This window comes from Callospermophilus lateralis, chromosome 10 (assembly GCF_048772815.1).
Source record: "Callospermophilus lateralis isolate mCalLat2 chromosome 10, mCalLat2.hap1, whole genome shotgun sequence".
Lineage (NCBI taxonomy): Eukaryota > Metazoa > Chordata > Mammalia > Rodentia > Sciuridae > Callospermophilus > Callospermophilus lateralis.
The window spans coordinates 53,882,395-53,903,081 of NC_135314.1; the positions used below are offsets into that span (position 1 = coordinate 53,882,395).

The following is a 20,687-nucleotide window of genomic DNA, read 5'->3' on the forward strand; positions in this document are numbered from 1 at the left end:
GCGATTGGACCTAAGGGTGCGCTACCACTCAGTTACATCTCTAGCCCTTTTTGTTTTGAGACAAGGTCTAAGTTATCCAGGGTGACCTGGAATTTGTGATCTTCCTGCCTCAGCCTGCCGAGTCTCTGGGATTGCAGATGGGTGTCAATGTGCCTCTCTCAAATAGGATATAGAATGCTAATCATAGTGGGAAGAATTGATAAATTGGTTCTCTTACATCAAGACCAACCATTCACCAGGGTCACTATTAAAAAGGTGAAAAACTAAGCCTGACAAATACATACAGAATTCTTCCCCCTGCCTTTTTAAAATTTATGTTTTAAATTCTGATTTGTTATGAATGACAACAGAATGTATTACAATTCATAGTACACATATAGAGCACAATTTTTCATGTCTCTGGTATACACAAAGTAGAGTTACACCATTCGTGTCTTCATACATGTACTTTGGATAAATGACGTCCATCACATTCCACCATGATTTCTGACCCCATGCCCCCTCCTTTCCCGTCCCACCCTTTTGCCCTATCTAGAGTTTTTCTATTCCTCCCATGCTCCCCATCCCTGCCCCACTATGAAACAGCTTGATGCTGGTTGTTTTAATGAATCATAATAATAGCCATTATTTATCAGTGGTTAGTATGTGCCCAATATTTAAAACACTTCATGAACTAGATTTCTTTTTAAAGTCATGTTTCTTGAGATATAATTTATATATGGTACAATTTGCCCTATTTAGTTTTATAGTTATATGGATTTTGATAACAAATATAAAAAAAGACAACATATAAATATGGGTATATAGTATTAGAGTGAAGATACAGAATGTTACCGTGTTCTCCTTTACTACTTCTTTTTTAAACAAATAGAGAAATTAATTTTAATATATTTTCATTTAACCCAATGGATTATCAACATAATTTGCAGAAATATCCTAATAATTGTTAATAATAATAAATAATTATTAATAAGATATTTCATGTTCATTTTCTTTGTCCTGGTAATTCTTTGGAATCTTATGTCTATTTAACACATAGCACACCTCAATTCAGACTAGACACATTTCAAATACTCAGTAGCCTCATGTAACCAGTGTCTGCCATATTGGCTCCTTTTGCCATCTTTCACCTTTTGATGAGACGGATGCTGTAGGTTGCATGGTAAGTCCCCTTGTTATGTGGTTTCTTGTGAGTTCCATCAGAAAGGGACACCAAAGAGATGAACTTAGAATATACAAGAGTAGAGCGAGGTGTTTTATTCCTCCCTATAAAGCTCTATTAGACTGTGAGTTGGTTTCACATGCCTTTGGTGGGAATAACTTCAGTTCGGTTACGTTCTCCTATTTTTTAGTTATAAGTGAACACAATGTCTTCATTTTACTTTATGTGGTGCTGAGGATCAAACTCAGTGCCCTACACATGGTAGGCAAGCCCTCTACCTCTGAGCCACAACCCCAGCCCCATACCAGATTAAAATATAACATATAAAATGCTAAAACTTTTAAAGAAAATGTTTGTGTAACTTTGTGAAGAGAAATGGAAAACAAAAAAAATGCAAAGTAAACAAAAAACCTGAAAAATTAGATGATATTGTAGTTAAAAATTTTTATGTGTAAAAATTTATCCAAAAGGGCTGAAAGAGACGAATTGTATTACTGGTCATTTTTGTTTTATTTTTGGTATTTAGCTTCACTTGGTTTCTCCTTTGGTTGGCTTTTCCTTTATTGTAGTTCTTCCCTTTGCAGATTTTCATTGTTGTTTTCTATTTCCTCCTCGTAGAATATTTTGCCAAAAATGTTCTGTAGTGCAGGCTTTCTTGCTGTAAATTCTTTTAGCTTTTGTTTGTCATGGAAGGTTTTTATTTCATTGTCAAATTTGAAGCTTAATTTTGCTAGATACAAGATTCTTGGTTGGGATCCATTATCTTTTAGAGCTTGGTATAAGTTGTTCCAGAATCTCCTAGCTTTGAGAATCTGGGTTGAAAAATCCGCTGAGATTCAAATTGGTCTTCCCTTATAGGTAATCTGATTTTTCTCTCTTGTGACCTTTAAAGTTCTATCCTTATTCTATATGCTAGGCATTTTCATTATGATGTGTGTTAATGTAGATCTGTTGTAATTTTGTACATTTGGTGTCCTATAGGCCTCTTGTATTTAATTTTCCAGTTCATTCTTCATGCTTGGGATATTTTCTGCTATTATTTCATTGAAGAGACTTTGTATTCCTTTGGTTTGAATCTCTGAACTTTCCTCTATCCCAATAAATCTTAAATTTGGTCTTTTGATGTTTTCCCATAATTTTGGATATTCTGTTCATGGTTTCTTACTATCTTCATTGTGAGGTCAACTTTATTTTCAGGATGTATATTTTTGTCTTCATTGTCAGAGGTCCTTACTTCCAAGTGATCTAGTCTGTTAGGGATGCTATCTATTGAGTTTTTTAATTGGCTTATTGTTTCTTTCATTTCAAGAATTTCTGGTGGGTTGTTTTTTTTTTTTTCTTCAGTATCTTTATCTCTTTCTTGAAGTAATCTCTTGCAACCTATATTTGCACTCTGATCTCTTTATTGGAGTGATCGAATTTTGCCTGTATCTGCTCACTTAGGTCGTTCTTTAATTCCCAGATCATTTTAGTTATGTACATTCTGAACTCCTTCTCTGACATTTCACCTACTGTGCTATCTATGGATTCTATTGTTGTAGTATATTGGTTTGTTTGGGGCACTTTCCTCCCTTGTTTTGTCATGATGTCTGTGAGTCTTCCTCTCTTGAAGTGTAGATCCGAGGTATTACAGCTTCTGCCCTATTGTCTTATAGTGACCCTGCAGGTTACTGATAGCTCACTTTTAAGGGAGAGATCAATATTACAGCACTCAGTGTACCCAATGTGCAGCCATATTTCAGCTTCTATTTTTACATTTTTTTACAGTTTTGTCACTATAATCAGAAATGATGAGTTTGGTTATCTTTTACTTTATAGTCAACAGGTTTGCATAATGGTTTACAGTTTCTAATGGTAAAAGGCAGGGGTTGGGGTTTGGCTGAGATGTTTATGAGGTAGGATGTGAGAATATGGAGGTATTAGGTTATATGACAAGTGAGAGGGTAATCATAAGAAGTTGGATGTTAGGAAAAACAAGAGATAGGCAACCCCACGCAAGATTCCCTGTTACCTCAGCAACAGGATAAATGTTAGCACCCCTGGTAGAGAAATTTCTGGTGCCGCCAGGCCCACAGGGACCTGGTGATGTCTGACCAGGTCCTTATTGTTGTCCTTTGATAGAAGTGTTGATACCCTAGTTTCATGCAGTGGTAGCCTCAAGCCGATGTTGGGCTGTGGAGCCATTTTGGCTCCCCAGTCGGCGGGTGGCTCACCGTGTATCTCTCCGAAACTCCGGGCCACCAGTGTGGTGGGCGAGCCTCTCCTCTGAATCCTTTTTTTCCCCTCTTTTATTGGCGCATTATAATTATACACAACATTATAATTATACACAACAGTGGGATTTGTTAGACTATATTCATACAATAAAACATACAGAATTTTTACAGATCTACTAAAGAAAAGACAAGCTAAAAGAAAAATAGGCAGAATAGTTGAACAGACACTGCACATATACACGATAAACTATCTAACCTAAAGACTGAGCATGCAAACTCCTATGATTTGTTATTTCCACTCCTAACTATGTGCCTTGTATGATTCTGTATGTATTTTCACCAAAAGACATGTGCAAGAATGTTAAAGCAACGTTGTTAGTAATGACCCCCGAACTGTAAACAACCCAGATTTCTATCAACAGTTGAATGTAAATCATGGTATAACCATATTAGACTTACATTGTGGGCTAAATATGACATTGAGTAAAAAAGAAGCCAGACACAAAAAAATATACATTGTATGACTCCATTTCCTAAGCAAAGCAAAATTGTAACAGAAATTGGCATAGTGATCACTGATGGAGGGGTTGGAGGTGCTTCTGTCTTCCTTAGAATACTAATTATATGTGTCAACTTTTAAGAAAATTCCTCAGACTGCAATTATGGTTTATGTACTTTTCTGTGGGCATATTGCATTTCAGTAATTTTATTTGAAAAATATAGTGTAACTTCTGTGTACTTTTGATATGTTTTAAAATTTTTATAATAGAAGGTTAATTAAAAGGGAAAATCTGGGGCTGGGGTTGTGGCTCAGCGGTAGAGCACTCGCCTAGGACATGCGAGGCCCTGGGTTCAATCATCAGCGCCACATAAAAAATAAATTAAGGTATTGTCTCCAACTACAACTAAAAATATATTTTTTTAAAAAAGGAAGAATCTGTGGTTCTACAAGTCTGTATAGTGGTTATCTTTGAGAGGGTAGCAGTCAGATGGGGCTTTAGGCAGCACTTGGGAGGAGCTCATCCTGTTATGTCTCTTGAGTTAGTGGGCTTTGTTAAAAGTTACATGAACTATGGTTATGATTTATTTACTTTTCTGTGACTTCAGTAAAAACATTACTTGATTAAAATAAAGGAAAAAATTATAAGACAATTTGGATGAAATAAAATTTGCACATTGCTGGTAATTATTGAAGCTAGATAATGGGTACATGAAGGGTCTTTATTTTCTTGTCTACTTTTTTGTATGTTTGAAAAGATCCCTAACAGTGATTCAAATGAACTGTAGGGACAGAAAGCAGATCTGGAGAAGCAGGGAAGAAATGACAGAGAAGCAGGGGGAGGGATTAGAGAGAGTAATAGGAAACTTTTGTGTTTTTATGTAAATTAATTGTCATGATTTGGGTGATGCTTGCAAAGTTATATGAATTTGTGAAAACTAACCAGTCATATTGTGTTAAGAAAAAAATCATAAAACCTAGGTTCTAACCATCCCAGCGACAGTCATTTTCCAGAGAGAAGATCTAATGATCTTCTTTAATACTCTTTATACTTCCCAAATGAATCTGTGACTGAGATACCACTTATTATGTTATTGTTCTGCTCCCCTCCCCCCTTTTCTCTTACAAAATAGTGGACACTATCTAATTTCTTAATGGCGAGCTACAGATTAGCTTGTAAAGTGTATACTTGGGGCTGAGGGTATAGCTCTGTGGTAGAGTGTTTGCCTAGCGCGTGTGAGGTACTGGTTTCTATCCTCAGCACCACATATAAATAAATAAAATAAAGGTGTTGAGTCCATCTACAACTAAAACCATATTTTTCAAAGTGTATACAGAGGCTGGGGTTGTGGCTTCAGCGGTAAATCGCTCACCTAGCGCATGTGAGGCCCTGGGTTCCATCCTCAGCACCACGTAAAAAAAGTAAATAAATAGAATGAAGGTATTATGTCCAACTACAACTAAAGAATAAATTTTTTTAAAAAAATTTTTTTAAAGTATATAGAGGGGCTGGGGCTGGGGCTGGGGCTGGGGCTCAGTGGTAGAGCACTTGCCTAGCATGTGTGAGGCACTGGGTTTGATCTGTAGCACTGCACACATAAATAAATGAATGAATGAATGAATGAATGAAATAAAGGCACGCTGTCCATCTACAATAAAAAAATAAAAATAAAAAGTCTATACATATGATCAGAGGGTCCACATTTTGGGACTGCTCTAAAGTAGACTAAAATAGATGAATTTGGTGCAAAAGCATCTTTTTTGAAGAAGAAAGATGGTCATCCAAGGTTCATCCCTGGACCTGGTTTATTATTAGTATCATGACATTGGGCAAAATTTTCATTACCTGGTGAATGGGGATAATTCCCCTCCCCACCTCAGCCATATTGAGGCATACTTAACAAGTAGAAGTTGTATATGGTGTACAGTGTGATTTAAAAATTTTTTTATTCTAATTAGTTATACATGATAGCAGAATGCATTTCAATTCATTGTACACAAATAGAGCACAAGTTTTCATTTCTTTGGTTGTACAGAATGTAGTGTCTCAACACCAATCATACACATACCTCGGATAGTTATGTTCATCTCATTCCACCATCTTTACTACCCGCAAGCTTCCTTCCATTCCCTCCCTCCCCTTTGATATACATACGCATTGCGAAGTGATTACCAAAATCAAACTAATTAATAATCATTGTCGTACATAGTTACCTTTTTGTGTATATGTTGAGAACACTAAAGATCTACTTTCAGCAGATTTCAAGTACATAATATATTATTCTTAACTATAGTTACTGTGCAGTACATAAAATCTGCAGAACTTACCAACTTACAACTGAAAATGTGTATCTTTTGACTGAACTTTCCCCATTTTCCCTACCCCTGACCACACATACCATTCTACTTTCTGTGTATTTGAGTTCTGCTTCTTTATATCTTATATGTAAGATCTTTATCTTTCTGTGCCTAGTTTATTTCACTTAAGATAATGTCCTTAGTGTCATCTCTGTGTTGCAGATGCCAAGATCTCCTTTTTTAAAGCTGAATAATATTTGATTGTATATATATACTTACATAGTAAATTTTTTTTAATCTATTCATCTTTCAGTGGACACTTGGGTTGTTTCCATATCTTGGCTGTTGTGAATAATACTGCTGTGAACATGGTAGTGTAGCTATCTTTTCAGTATACTAATTTCAACACCTTTGAATCAATGCCCAGAATTGGAATTACTGGGTCATATGGTAGTTCTATTTTTAATTTTGTGAGGAACCCCCATAAGGTTTTTCATTAATGACTGTCCTACATTACAATCTCAGCAACAGTGTACCAAGTACCCTTTTCTCCATATCCTCAAGAACACTTACCATTTGACTGTTTGGTAATAACTATTCTAATAGGTGTAAAGTGATATCTCGTGGTTTTGAATTTCATTTCCCTAATGATTAGTGATGTTGATACCTTTCATGTACTGTTTGGCCTTTTGGATGTTTTCTGTGGGGGAAAAAATGTATATTCAGGTCTCTTATTTTTCAGTTGTGCTGCTGTGTTGTATTACTCTCCCCCTATGCTGGGGATGGAACCCAAAACCTTACACATGCTAGGCAAGTACTCTACCACTTTATATATTGGTTGTAAGCCCCTTATTGAATATACAATTTTCAGATATTTTTTCTTTTTCTGTGGGTTGCCTTTTCAGTTTGTTACTTTGTGTCTTTTGCTCAGTAAAACTATTTAGTCCTACTTATTTATTTTTGCTTTTGTTGTCAGTGCTTTTGGAGTCATATCCATAAAATCCTTGCCAAAACCACTGTAAAGGAGCTTTTTTCCTATCCCTACCTCTCCCCAAGGATTTTTAAGGTTCAGGTTTTATGTTTGTCTTTAATCCATTCTGACTTGATTTTTATTATAAAATTACAAATAATTTTATTTGATACTCAATAAAATTTTAAGCTAAAGATGTAATAAAATAGTTGTTCTAGATTGAGATGTAAATTTCGCCTGTATTTTTTAAAATATTTTTTTAGTTGTAGATGGACACAATACCTTTATTTTATTTGTTTATTTGTAAATACACTGTTTAAAGTGTATTTTTACATTTTGGAATTTTAATTCATCTTTCTTTTTTGTAAGGACACACTGATATTCATATATCCAACCATTTTAACTAATTGGATATTTTACATTTAGGTATATTTACAGTAAATTAATAGTGTTCCTTTAATTTAGGTCTGTAAGGTCTTCCATCATTGGGACATCAATTATATAGTGTTAAGATATTTAGGTACTTGTACCAACTGAGTGATAGAAAAATGAGATGTAGAAATGGTCATGTTTATGTAGTATTCAGCCTACTTCTGTAAAAGGAGAGGTTTTGTTGTTTGGTGGTGGTGGGTTTTTGTTTTGTTTTATTTTGTTTTTGCTTTGTTTTGTTTTCACATGGTTCCTAGACCAACTCTCAAATCTTTAAAATTGTCATTAGAGTTTTCCTGGGATGTTGATCTTACTCTAGAGGTCACTTATTATTTTCCACTATTGTCTGTCCCATAAAGTACAAGTCTAAAATCTAATCTGCAGGAGCCAAGAAACAGTTCTCTTCCTATCATAAGCTATTTCATCCTAAGGAGCTCTATCTAGGATGAGACTGCTGTAATCATTTATTTATTCATTCATTTTTTTTTTATGGTAGCTGGGGTTGAGCCCATGGCCTTCCATGCTAGGCAAGTAGTATACCACTGAGTTAATCCTCCCAGCCCTAAACCACTTTAAATATTATGGTGGCTATAAATTATAACTTCACAGCTCTACAAAAGAAACCCAGAATTTTTCTCTACTTTCTTTTGGGGGCAAGTAGTGACCCCAACCTCTTATTTTTTAAAAGTGGGCGAACATGGTTAGTATGTTCAAAATATAGGAGTTAAGTATTTTGCTGCCCTTCATTCTAGGAAAAGAAAATCATTGTATCCTAGAAAGGTAGGTTTTAAAAAATTTGCTACCTTGGAAAATTAGATCTTTCATTAGTTATGTTAGGGCCGCTGGGATTTTTGTCAATTTAGTGTAAATGACATTGAGTGAAATGTCTTCATGGTACTGTGACAGCTCTACAGTTTTCATTTAATAACCTTATTTGTACTTAATTGGTTGTACTTTAGTCTAAGATGATTTCCTATAGAATGTAATTTTTTTGGATAGTGTATGGTCTCTCTTATTAGTCTGGTAAATAGTCTTTCTAACTTCCTGGAAGAGCTATATGCCAAAGATACTCCCATGTTCTTTAAAGTTATAAGCAAAATTATTGGGTCTGTGGTTACTAAATCATTTCATTTTTTTCCTAGGTTTATTGTGTATCGTACACGTGTTCTCATTTGAGATGTATGATTCAGTCACTGAGTTATAGCTATAATCAACATGTAAATATAATGCTAATCATTTGTACCTTCTTTCTTTTGTTTAGGGTAGCGGGTGGCACCCAGGGCTCACTACCACTGAGCTTCATCCCCAGCACTTTTATTTTTAATTTTGAGACAGGTGTCGGCTAAATTTGCAGTCCACCTGCCTCAGTCTCCCAAATTGCTGGGATTATAGGTGTGCTCTACCATGCCTTGCAACTTCTTCATTTCTATTGTTAATTGTTTATTGAGCTCTTATAATATTCCAGACTTTATTCTCAATTTGCTCTTTTCATGAGTTATCTAATTTAATGTTTGATTCTGTGATATTTTATATTAATATTTCTACTTTGCAGGTAAGAATATCAGTTTTGAAGAGTTTATATAATACATATAATTTCTCACAGTTAAATGCTGAGACCAGCATTACAAACTAGCTAATCTGGCTCTAAAATCTGCACTCTTAAGTACTTTTCTGTTTCTTTTTTGTTAGTATAGTATTTATTTTACTTGTAAACTTTCTGTCCTTTTTAATGACTTAAAAGTCATATCAAGTTTTATGACTTACAAATGTAAGTCATAAACTTCTGTTGTCAAGTAGTATTACTAGACCAAATGAACTTTGTCATAGATATCATCATGAATATTTTTGACTAGACTATGAAAATTTCTACTTAAATTCTCATTAATAAAGAAAGATAAAACATTTTTGACTGTTAAATACTTTACATTCACTATCATAATCATGAACTAATTTGGAGAAATTTTGTGGGGGAGTTAAGGAGAAAATGATGTTAGAGATAAGGTGAAGCAGGCCAGTTTTAGGAATTAAAAGAACACCACTTTGATTAGAGCTGAGGAATTAGATGGGCGAATTATAAAGAAAGATCAGGCACAAGAGAAAGGCAGAATCCAGGTGATAATGCCACTCAGTTTTTATTTTATCCTAAGAACTTTAGACCACTGAAAGGCTTTAAACATAATTACATTTACTTATATTAACAGAAGATGACTAATAGTGTGGAATTAGGAGAAGAAAGCAGATCCCAGAGAGACTACAATTTAAAAGGATGTTATAGTTCAGACCAGGAGATGATGGTATCTTGAACTTGAGTGATAACAGTGGAAATAGAGAGAAGTGGGCCGATTTGACAGGCATTTAGTAAGCAGAATCAGTAGGACCTATTAATTGGTTGAATATGCAGAGAGAAGGTAAAGCAGAAAAAAGTCATATAGGCTCCTGGCTCACATAACTAGGTAGATAACCTTGCCACTTGTGACCTTTGTCTCACCATGTTATTGCTTTCCTTCAACCCAGCTGCAGGTTGAAGATCACAAGTTAGTGCAAGATATAATGTATTTGAGATCTGTGTCATAGAAGTGGATATATTAAATAGGCACTTTGGATGTGTGGATCTGGAGCTCAGATTGAGAGTAATGAAAGCCATGGAAATAGGTGAGCTTCCCTTCTTTCCAAAGAATATAGAATGAGAAAAGCAGAAAGCCTACAAAGAAGTCTTCAACATTTGGAGGGAGGAGGGTGAGCTGAAAAGAGCACTATGAAGGAATAGTCAGGAGAAGTTGAAGAAGTATGGATGTCTTAGAAGCCAAGGGCAAAGTGAGTTTCAGGAAAAAGAAAGAGATCACTTGAATGGCATTGAGAGGACTAGTGAAGTAATGAAAGAGATTTGGTTTTATTAATGACCTAAAGGGGATTTACAAGAACCAAGATTGGAATGGTGTGAAGAGTGGGAAAAAAGGGTTAGTTGAAACTGTCAAAAATCAGATTTAATGTTAAGCCACAGTGAGCTAGATTATGCATAAAGCTTAGATCCCCATAACTTTTTAAAAAATATTTATTTTTCAGTTTTCGGTGGACACAACATCTTTATAATTTTATTTTTTATGTGGTGCTGAAGATCGAACTCAGTGCCCTGCACATACCAGGCGAGCGTGTTACCGCTTGAGCCACATCCCCAGCCCCCTCGTAACTTTTTTATATATAATTTACCCTAATGATCACAGTTATGAATATCTGAAGCTAGGTACTTTATAAAGAAAAGAGGTTGTTTTTTTTTTTATTATTTTGGAGGCTGAAAGTTCAACTGATGTAGCCCCATTAATTCAGCCTTTGGTGAGGACTTGTTTGGCTTTGCAACTTCTTCATTTCTGTTGTTAATTGTTTATTGAGCTCTTATAATATTCCAGACTTTATTCTCAATTTGCTGCTTTTCATGAGTTATCTAATTTAATGTTTGGTTCTGTGGTATTTTATATTAATATTTCCACTTTGCAGATGATAATATCAGTTTTGAAGATAACTGTAATAATTATTACAGATGACATCATGGCAGGAATGTGAGAGGGAAGCCAGAACAACTATGGAGAGGCCGGTTTTGCTGTTTTGTAAGCCCCCTTGTAAGAAGTAGTCAGGGTCCCAAGAGAACTACTATCACATCCTTTAAAGGACAGTGCTCTCAATACTTCTCACTAGGATCCATCTCTTTAATCCACGTCACTTCCCAGTACTATCACAGTGAGGACCAAGCTCCCACTCCATGGTGAACCCTTGGGGGATTCACTCAAACAATATTGAAATCATAGCAGTTACCCATCTGTTATAGAAAGAATTTTTACCCATAGAAAACTGTTTATATGCCGTGTCAAAGTTACCAGGAAAAAACAGCACAGTGGGGGATTTAGTGGATAATCATTAGAAGAGAAACTCTACGGCCTTTGAGTATTAGAAAATTACCATTTGTGGGACATGTTGGGATGTTTTTCTCACCATGTTATTACTTTCCTGAATGCTTAAAAAATATATATTTCTTGCTACTTTTTAAAAAAATTTTATTTTTGTGTGGTGCTGAGGATCGAACCCAGTGCTTCACACACGCCAGGCAAGTGCTCTACAGCTGAGCCACAACCCCAGCCCTCTTGCTACTCTTCAAGTTTTTTCCTGTTAATCTTAAAATTACTGTATAGATTGTCTTCATTTTTCAGTGGAAGCACTTAGACCCCCAAAAGGAAAAATAAAAAAGGATTTTCTTCCAAAAGAAATTTAGATGTTTTTATTTTTCTTAAGGCAAATATGCAACAGTTATTTTACTTTCATTTGCATTCAAAAGTAAGAAACATTCAAAGTATCCAAGCCAGGGACAAGATACAGAATCCATTATCACTACTGCTTTTTCATACAGTGTTTGAGATTAATTGCCAGAGAAAGTAGATAAGAGAGGGAAAGAAAAATGGGAAAAGAAAAGCTGAACTTTTCAATCAGTGGTCCTGGAAAAACTGGATTGCCATCTAGAAACCATTCATACCTCCCATTCTGCCTCAAGATGACTTCCATATATCAGATGAAATGTTAAAAAAAAAAAAAAAAAGCAGAAGCAGTTGTAAAGTACATATGTAAAAATGTGGATAGGCGCAAGGCAGTCCTTTCTAAATAATACTGAGAATCCAATATCCATCAAGGAGAAGATTGACACATTCAGCTGTTTAAAAGTTTAACAATTTTTATTTCATCTCCACCATTCAAGAGGGTATAGAAAGGCTAGGAAAAACCTAGAACTCAAAAACAAAAGATCACCCTCCTTAATAAAACCCTTACAAGTCTTCAAGAAAAAGACTGACAGCCTACCACAAAATTGGATGAAGTTATGAGTGAATAGTTTATAGAAACTGAATAAGATATAAGATGGTTTGACCTCAAGCTGAGATCATGTTTTCAGGTTAGGTGTATAGTTATCAAAAAAGTTGGACAACATAGTCGAATATGGTGATGTTATAGGGAAATAGCTTTGCTGATAGAGGATATAGATTGATAATGTCTCCTGTGGAGGGAGAACAATTTGATAATATATTTCAGAATTATAAATATATTTATTATTTGATCAAGAATTGTTTCTAGGAGTTTATCATCCAAATATAATAAAAGATTACAAAATTACCTATAATAACAGATACTTGGAAATAATATGAAAAATATTTTCTGACAGAATGAAATAGCTCTTTCTACTGATGAGATCTCCAACATATATTGTTAACTAAAGGGGAAAATATATGAGAACAAGCCAGGCCCAGTGACACACACCAGTAATCCCAGAAATTCAGGAGGCTAAGGCAAGAGGATCATAAGTTTGAGGCCAGCCAGGCCAACTCAGCAAGATAGTTTCAAAATACAAAAATTAAAGGGCTGAGGATGTAACTCAGTTGTGGAGCTATGCCCCTGGATTTGGTCCCCAGTACCAAACAAAACACAAAAAACAAATGGGAACAGTAAGTAAAGTATGTTATCTTTGTAAAAGAAAGAGGGGAACATAGAAAAGAGACCATGTATTTAGCTTGTACTTGTGTCAAGAAACTCTTGAAAGAAACTTAAAAACAATATGTGGCAGGGCAGGGATAGGATAGGATAGCTTGTTTATATTATTTTGATTTTTTTAGAACCATGCACATATATTACCTAATTTATAAACAACAGATTATTAAATGACAAAACACATTTAAAATTTTTCTAAAGTGGCTAGTTAAAAAGGTAGGAAAGAAGAGAATTATAAAAATGGGAGGAAAAAGAAATATGAGAGTTAAAAAGGAAGGAAATACTAAAGGGGAGCAAAAGACAGGAATAGAATTGAGAATAACAACAATGGGTAACCAAACAATAATAAAATGACTGTGGAAGATCAGTTTGTGGTTACATTAATCTTTGACTTATTTAGACATCATATTTGTTCTACAGGTTGAGTATAAGAAATACTTGGGACCAGAAATATTAGAGATTTCAGTTTTTTGTTTTTTTTGGATTGGGAATGTTTGTATATACATAATGAGATCTTGAGGGATGTGACTCATGTCTAAACATGAAACTTACTATGTTGTATACACCTCATATACATAGCTTGAAGGTAATTTTATTCAATATTTTTTTTATTTTATGCTTGAAATATAGTTTCACAGTGTGAAATTTCCCATTTATAGCCTCATGTTGGCTTTCAGGTTTTGGAACATTTCAGATTTTTTAATTAGGGATGCTCAACCTTTATTTAATTTGCAGGAGCTGTGAGTGGTTGTTTGTAACAACAAAGAAACATTTGTACAAATTGTTTTTGAGGCATTTATGTGTCTAGTACTCTTTTTGTTAAAGGAAGTTTCTTTGTGTTACTTCTGGCTAAATAAGGTATTAACTTCTTGATCATCTGTTAGAATGCAGATAATTTAAACATGGAATTTTTTCAGTTAATTTATGTTGTCTAATTTTGAGTTCCTAGATGAAAGAAAGAATTTCTAATTTATGTACTTTGGGTGGTACCAATTGTGTGCTTATGCAGTATTTAAAAAAAATATTTTTGGTTGTAGATAGACACAATACCTGTATTTTATGTGTGCTGAGGCTTGAACCCAGTGCTTCACACATGCTAGGCAAGCACTTGACCGCTGAGCTACAGCCCCAGCTCTTATACTATATTTTTAAAATCATAATCTTTTTAAAAAAATATTTATTTTTTAGTTGTAGTTGGACACAATGCCTTTATTTAACTTATTTATTATTATGTGGTGCTGAGGATCAAACTCAGGGTCCTGCACGTGCTTTACTGCTGAGCCACAACCCCAGCCCCTTAAAATCATAACTTTATTGAGATAAAATTCACAGTATCAGAAAAACCCATCTATATAAAGTATGCAGTTCAGCAGTTTTTAGTATCTTACAGAGTTGTACTATCACTGTCTAATTTTTAGAACACTGTCATCACCCCCAAAAGAAACCCATACCTATTAGCATTCACCTTTATTGCCCACTTCGTCTCAGCTCAAGGCAGCCATTAATTTGCTTTCTGTCAGTATGATCTGCTCATTCTGGACATGTTGTAGCATGTACCTTATTCCTTTTTTTTTTTTTTTAGCTGCATAATGCACACATGGATCCAACTGGTGGATATTTGGACTGTTTCTACTTTTTGGCTATTGTAAATAATGCTGTATTTTAATTAATACTTGTGTACAATGCTTATGAGGGCTTAAGTATTTAGTTCTCTTGGTTATAAGCCTAGGAATAGAATCGCTGGGTCATATGGTAGCTATAACATTTTGATGGCTTGCAAAACTGTTTTCCACAGTAATCATACTATTTCATAATCATAACAGCCATCTACAACCCAGTGCTAATACTTGTTACTATTTTAGCCATCCCTAGTAGGTTTGAAAACATTGTGGTTTTGATTTATATTTTACTAATTAATTATGATGTTGAGCATCTTTTTATATGCTAATTGGTCATTTTTACATCTTTTCTTATACAAAGAGCTGTTTTATATTCTCAATTATATCCCTTATCAAATATATGATTCATAAATTGTCCCATTCTGAGTTGTCTTTTCACTTTTAAAAAAATGATTGCATGGAATTTTATTATTTGATTCATTTTAAACTATACAATGTAATAGCATTAAGCAAATTTATAAGGTTATATAAACAAACAACCTCTGTAATCAAGCCCAGGCACTTGTTGTATGCCTGTGAGTCCAGCTATTCCCCAGACTGAGTCAGGAGGATTGTAAATATGAAGCCAGCCTGGGCAGCATAACAAGACTCCATCTCAGAAAGTGACAAAAAAAAAAAAAAAAAAAATCCAGACTTCAGAAACTTTACAACCATTAAACAGTAACATCCCCTCGATGCCTCCCCTGGTTCTTGTGCCACTGGTCTATTTTCAGTGTTTCTGAATTTGCCTATTCTATATCCGTCATATAAGTAGACTCGGTCCCTATTTATCCTTTTCGTATCTGACTTCTTTCTCTTTGCAAAATATCTTCAAGGTTTATCCCATGTTTGTAGGTAGTATGTATCAGGATTTCATTTTTACAACTGAATACTGTTCCATTGTTTGTACCCATCACATTTTTCTCCCTGTTTAAGTTGATCGAGAGTGGCTTGCTTCACCTTTCATCTGTTTTGAATAACACTGTGATATATTTTGGTATACAGGTATCTGTTTGAGTTCCTGTTTTTTAATTCTTTTGAAAATATACTTAGGAATAGAATTGTTGTGTCATGTGGTAGGTCTTTGAGGAATTACCATAGTTTCCCACAATAGCAAACATTTTTTGCAGGGCGAGGTAAGGATAGTGTCCTTTGAAGCACAAGTTTTAACTTTGATGAAGTTCATTTTTTTTTTTTTGTTTGTTATTGTGTTTTGGTATCATACCTAAGAAACCATTGCCTAGCCAAGGTCATGAAGATTATTCCTGTGTTTTATTCTGTTATTTTAATAGTTTTGGTCCTAACATTAAGGCCTATGATACATTTTGAGGTATTTTTATTTATGATGTGAGGTAGGAGGCATCTTCTTCGTTCTTTTGCATGTGAGTATTAAGTTGTCCAAGCACATTTGTTGAAAACACTATTCTTTCTCCATTGAATTGCTTTGGCACCTTTTTAAAAAATATTTTTTAAATTGTTGATGGACCTTTATTAATTTATTTATATGTGGTGCTGAGAATTGAACTCGGTGCCTCACACATGCTAGGCAAGTACTCTACCACTGAGCCACAACCCCAGCCTGCCTTGGCACCTCTTTTTTTTTTTTTTAAGTTGTGCTGAGGATCGAACCCAGGGTCTCACATGTGCTAGTTAAATGCTCTACCAATGAGCTACAACCCCAGCCCTTGTCTTGGCACCTTTTTAGAAAACCACTTGACCATAAATGTAAAGGTTTTCCTCCAGACTTTAAACTCCATTTCTTTTGTATTTGTTTGTTTGTTGCTTTTGTTGTGCTAGGGATTGAACCAGGACTTCGTATATGCTAGTGCTCTACTGCTAAGCCACACCCGAGCCCACTCAATTCCATTTCTTAATACATATCTGTCCTTAAGCCATTAGCACATTACCTTGATTATGTGGTTTTTAAAAACTGTTTTTGGATGTGAGTTTTAGTATAAGGTTGTGAATTTCTACTTTGAATCTTCTGATCAGTTTGAGGAATGTTACCATCTTAACAATATTGTCTTCTAGTCTACAAATATTAGGCAGATTTAATTGAATTTTAATCAACATACTCATTTTCTCTTGTATCCTTTCTTGCTTTTGATAAATGATTTAAGTTCTAACCTAATGATCTCTATCATCTACATTCTATATTTTAAAATGTGCACCTTTTCTTACTTCTTTCCAACATTATCTGTTCCTTCTTGGTTCTTTGGAATCTTATTCCTTTGATTATTCACTGTAATAATTGAATTTTAGTTCAGTTTTTCTTCTACACTGATTCCTTTGCCTTCAGCTTTGTCTCCTTTTCTTTAATAATGTATTCTTGAATGGATTACTTTACTATTTCCCATCTCATTTCTCATTCCATTTCTTCCAAACTTCCTGAATAAGTATTCTCCTCTCCAGACTTCTACTGTATTAATTATTTGGTGTGCAAGTTCCTTAACTTTTCTGGGCTTCAGTATTTCTTTAATGTCTAGATTAATTGATAAAGCTTTCTAGCCTCTAACCTCTGGACCCTTGGAATGTTTCCTTGGAGTCCCAGTATATCAAAGCGAGCTACTCTGCAACTGAATTTGCTTAATAAGCATTGAACCTTTTGCCACATCAGCAGCAGTGCATGGGAGCCTCTGTGGAACCTGCAAGAACACAATTTGAAAGCCACCGGAAAGTCTCATTTGCCCTAAAATTTGGTAACTCTAAGTTACATCCTTGTAATTTTTAACCATTTTGTCCCATTGTCTCAGATAAGAAATACATATAGAGGCTGGAGTTGTGGCTCGGTGGTAGAATGCTTGCCTAGCATGCGTGAGGCACTCAGTTCAATTCTTGGCACCACATATAAGCAATTAAATAAATAAAGATCATTCAATGACTAATAAAAATTTTAAAAAAGAAACACATATAAAACCTTAAATATAGTATGTAATATGTAATTCCATAATAACAATAATAATTATAAAATTGTATTAATTAATAGACAACATACAAACTCAGATTATGAATTACAATCTATTTTAATGCACCTGTGTTGATTTTGTTGAAATAGGCATAGAATTGAAAACTTGGGACTTACCAGGTTATATAATTTACTTGTTGCCAAATTAAATTCTATTCTTAGGCACCATTTCTTCTGGACATCAAACAGTATCTAAAAACAGTTAGCAGCTCTGTTATTCTTCTCAAAATTTTCTTTCTGTGGAATTTTAACTTCAGGTGCTACTTCACTTAGATTCCTAACATTTCCAAAAAGCTTTTCCAAATCATAACTACTCATAATAACATTTTTCTCACTGGTAATTCACGGTAGTAATCATTTGTTTGGCACCTAAAGATAACAAAAGGGATTTTGAGCTACCTAAATATAATTTAAGTCTAAGGAAGCATAATATGGTAAAAATTAGAAATGTATGAAATAATTATTGACTTGTAAGTAATAAGTGCCGTAGGAATTGTTTTAATGGAGTTCTGTGGAAATTCAGAAAGAAGGAGCAAAGTATCCCATAGGAGATTGATTTGGTCTCATTGGGAGGGTGGTGTCTGAACACTTAGTGGGCATTCCTGACTGAAGGAGCAGCATGGATCAAGGTGAAAGTAGGAAGTGTGACAATTCACAATAGCTAGACTGTGGAACCAATTTAGATGCCCTTCAATAGATAAATGGATTTTTTAAATGTGGCATTTATACACAATGGAGTATTACTCAGCACTAAAAAATGACAAAATCATGGAATTTGCAGGGAAATGGATGGCATTAGAGCAGATTATGCTAAGTGAAGCTAGCTAATCCCTAAAAAACGAATGCCAAATGTCTTCTTTGCTATAAAGAGAGCAACTAAAAACAGAGCAGGGAGGAAGAGCATGAGAAAAAGATTAACATTAAACAGGGACGAGAGGTGGGAGGGAAAGGGAGAGAGAAGGGAAATTGCATGGAAATGGAAGGAGACCCTCATTGTTATACAAAATTACATATAAGAGGATGTGAGGGGAAAGGGGAAAAAAATCAAGGGAGAGAAATGAATTACAGTAGATGGGGTAGAGAGAGAAGATGGGAAGGGAGGGGGGATAGTAGAGGATAGGAAAGATAGCAGAACACAACAGTCACTAGTATGGCAATATGTAAAAACGTGGATGTGTAACCGATGTGATTCTGCAATCTGTATATGGGGTAAAAATGGGAGTTCATAACCCACTTGAATCAAATGTATGAAATATGATATGTCAAGAACTTTGTAATGTTTTGAACAACCAATAAAAAAAAAGTAGGAAGTGTGAGATGGTAGATATTTTGATTGAAGGATAAAGTTAAGAAGGGAAACAGGGTAATGTAAAAATTGTAAAAGTAAACCAGAGCTTGATATAGTTTTATGTATTGTCATTTTATAATATGTGTATCGTGTTTTTCCAATTATTCTATAAACTATATCAGTAAAAACTATAGAACTCTATAGTAATGGAATCTTATAGTTTAAAAGTTCTTAAGGAATTAAGGGATAGGGGTAGAGCAGTTGTATGTATAATTAACAATACTCAATTTATAATTCATCCCCAGATGACAAGAAATGCTGGTTTTAGTTGAGAAAAAGAATAAATATAGCCAGGCATGGTGGCACATGCCTATAATCCCAGTGACTTGGAGGCTAAAGCAGGACAATCACTATCTCAAGTTCAATTCAAGTCCTGCCTCAGCAACTTAGTGAAATCCTGTCTCAATATTTTAAAAATATAAAAAATAAAAAAAGATTGGGGAATGTAGCTCAGTGGTTCAATCCCCAGTACCTACCTTACCGCCAAAAAGAATCAGTATAAACAGACCTCACTTTTGGGGCTGAGGCCGTAGCTCAGTGGTAAAGTGCTTGCTTCACATGTGTGAGGCACTGGGTTCCATCCTCAGCACCACATAAAAATAAATAAAGATACTGTATGTTCATCTACAACTAAATAAATATTTTAAAAAATAAAAAACAAACCTTACTTTTGAAATTTGGTCTCTAAGCTTGTTTTATGTCTTAATGTTTTTTAAATTTTTTTATTGTTGTCAATAGACTTTATTTTATTTATTTATACACGATGCTGAGAATCAAACCCAGTGCCTCACTCACCCATACTAGGCAAGCACTCTACCACTGAGCCACAGCCACAGCCCTTACATTAGATTTTAAAGAGTATTTTTCCAGGGTTTATATTTTCATTTAACCACAAATGTTTCTAAAATAGATTAAGAATTAAGAAGCTGTACCTAAGAATTATATTAGACTCTTCATGAATAACATTTTTTAAAGTTCTGATATATTATTTTAAATGATTAAAAAGAAAGATAAGAAATTATCAACTACTCTGCTGAAAGAATGTTCATATTGCTATAAATTTCTTGTTCTCCTGGTCATTCTAGAGATTATGTTCTATGCACACATAACAGAAGGGAGGAAAATTGAGTATCCCTGCTTTCAGCTTTTAGAATAGGGAGCACTTTTTATCATTTAAAAAGAGTGAATTATCATAACTATCAAAGGATATTTAGAGTTTCTTATTGCAAAGCAATTCATTATTTTACAATATTTGTTTTGTTTTAAACTTTCTGTCATGTACTAGGTGAAAAACCATTTCGCTGTGATGAATGTGGTATGAGATTCATACAAAAATACCATATGGAAAGGCATAAGAGAACTCACAGTGGAGAAAAACCTTACCAGTGTGAATACTGTTTACAGGTAAGATAGGTAGTTTGCAATTGTTCTATCCTTATTAAGTTATAAAATCTAAGAAATTAGAAAATGCTGTTTACTACTAAGACTATTTGAGGAACTTCTAAATTCTTATTGATAAGATTTATAATAGAAAATTGGCTCTGTTAATTTGTTTGGAATTGCTTATATTATGCTTATACTAATTTTTTTCTTTTTTCTCTTCTTTGTTTGACCAAAAACAC

At 34.4% G+C, this 20,687-nt stretch overlaps 1 protein-coding gene across 8 annotated transcripts in view; it reads left to right on the forward strand.

Annotated features, from left to right (window-relative positions):
- The window catches only part of Znf148 (zinc finger protein 148), a 145,040-nt gene that overhangs the window by 116,064 nt on the left and 8,289 nt on the right, over nt 1–20,687 (forward strand). For all 8 annotated transcript variants that reach the window (XM_076867538.1, XM_076867539.1, XM_076867542.1 and 5 more), the window contains one exon: nt 20,351–20,469. In XM_076867538.1, the coding sequence (XP_076723653.1) occupies nt 20,351–20,469 (119 nt within the window). The remainder of the gene's footprint in view (nt 1–20,350; nt 20,470–20,687) is intronic.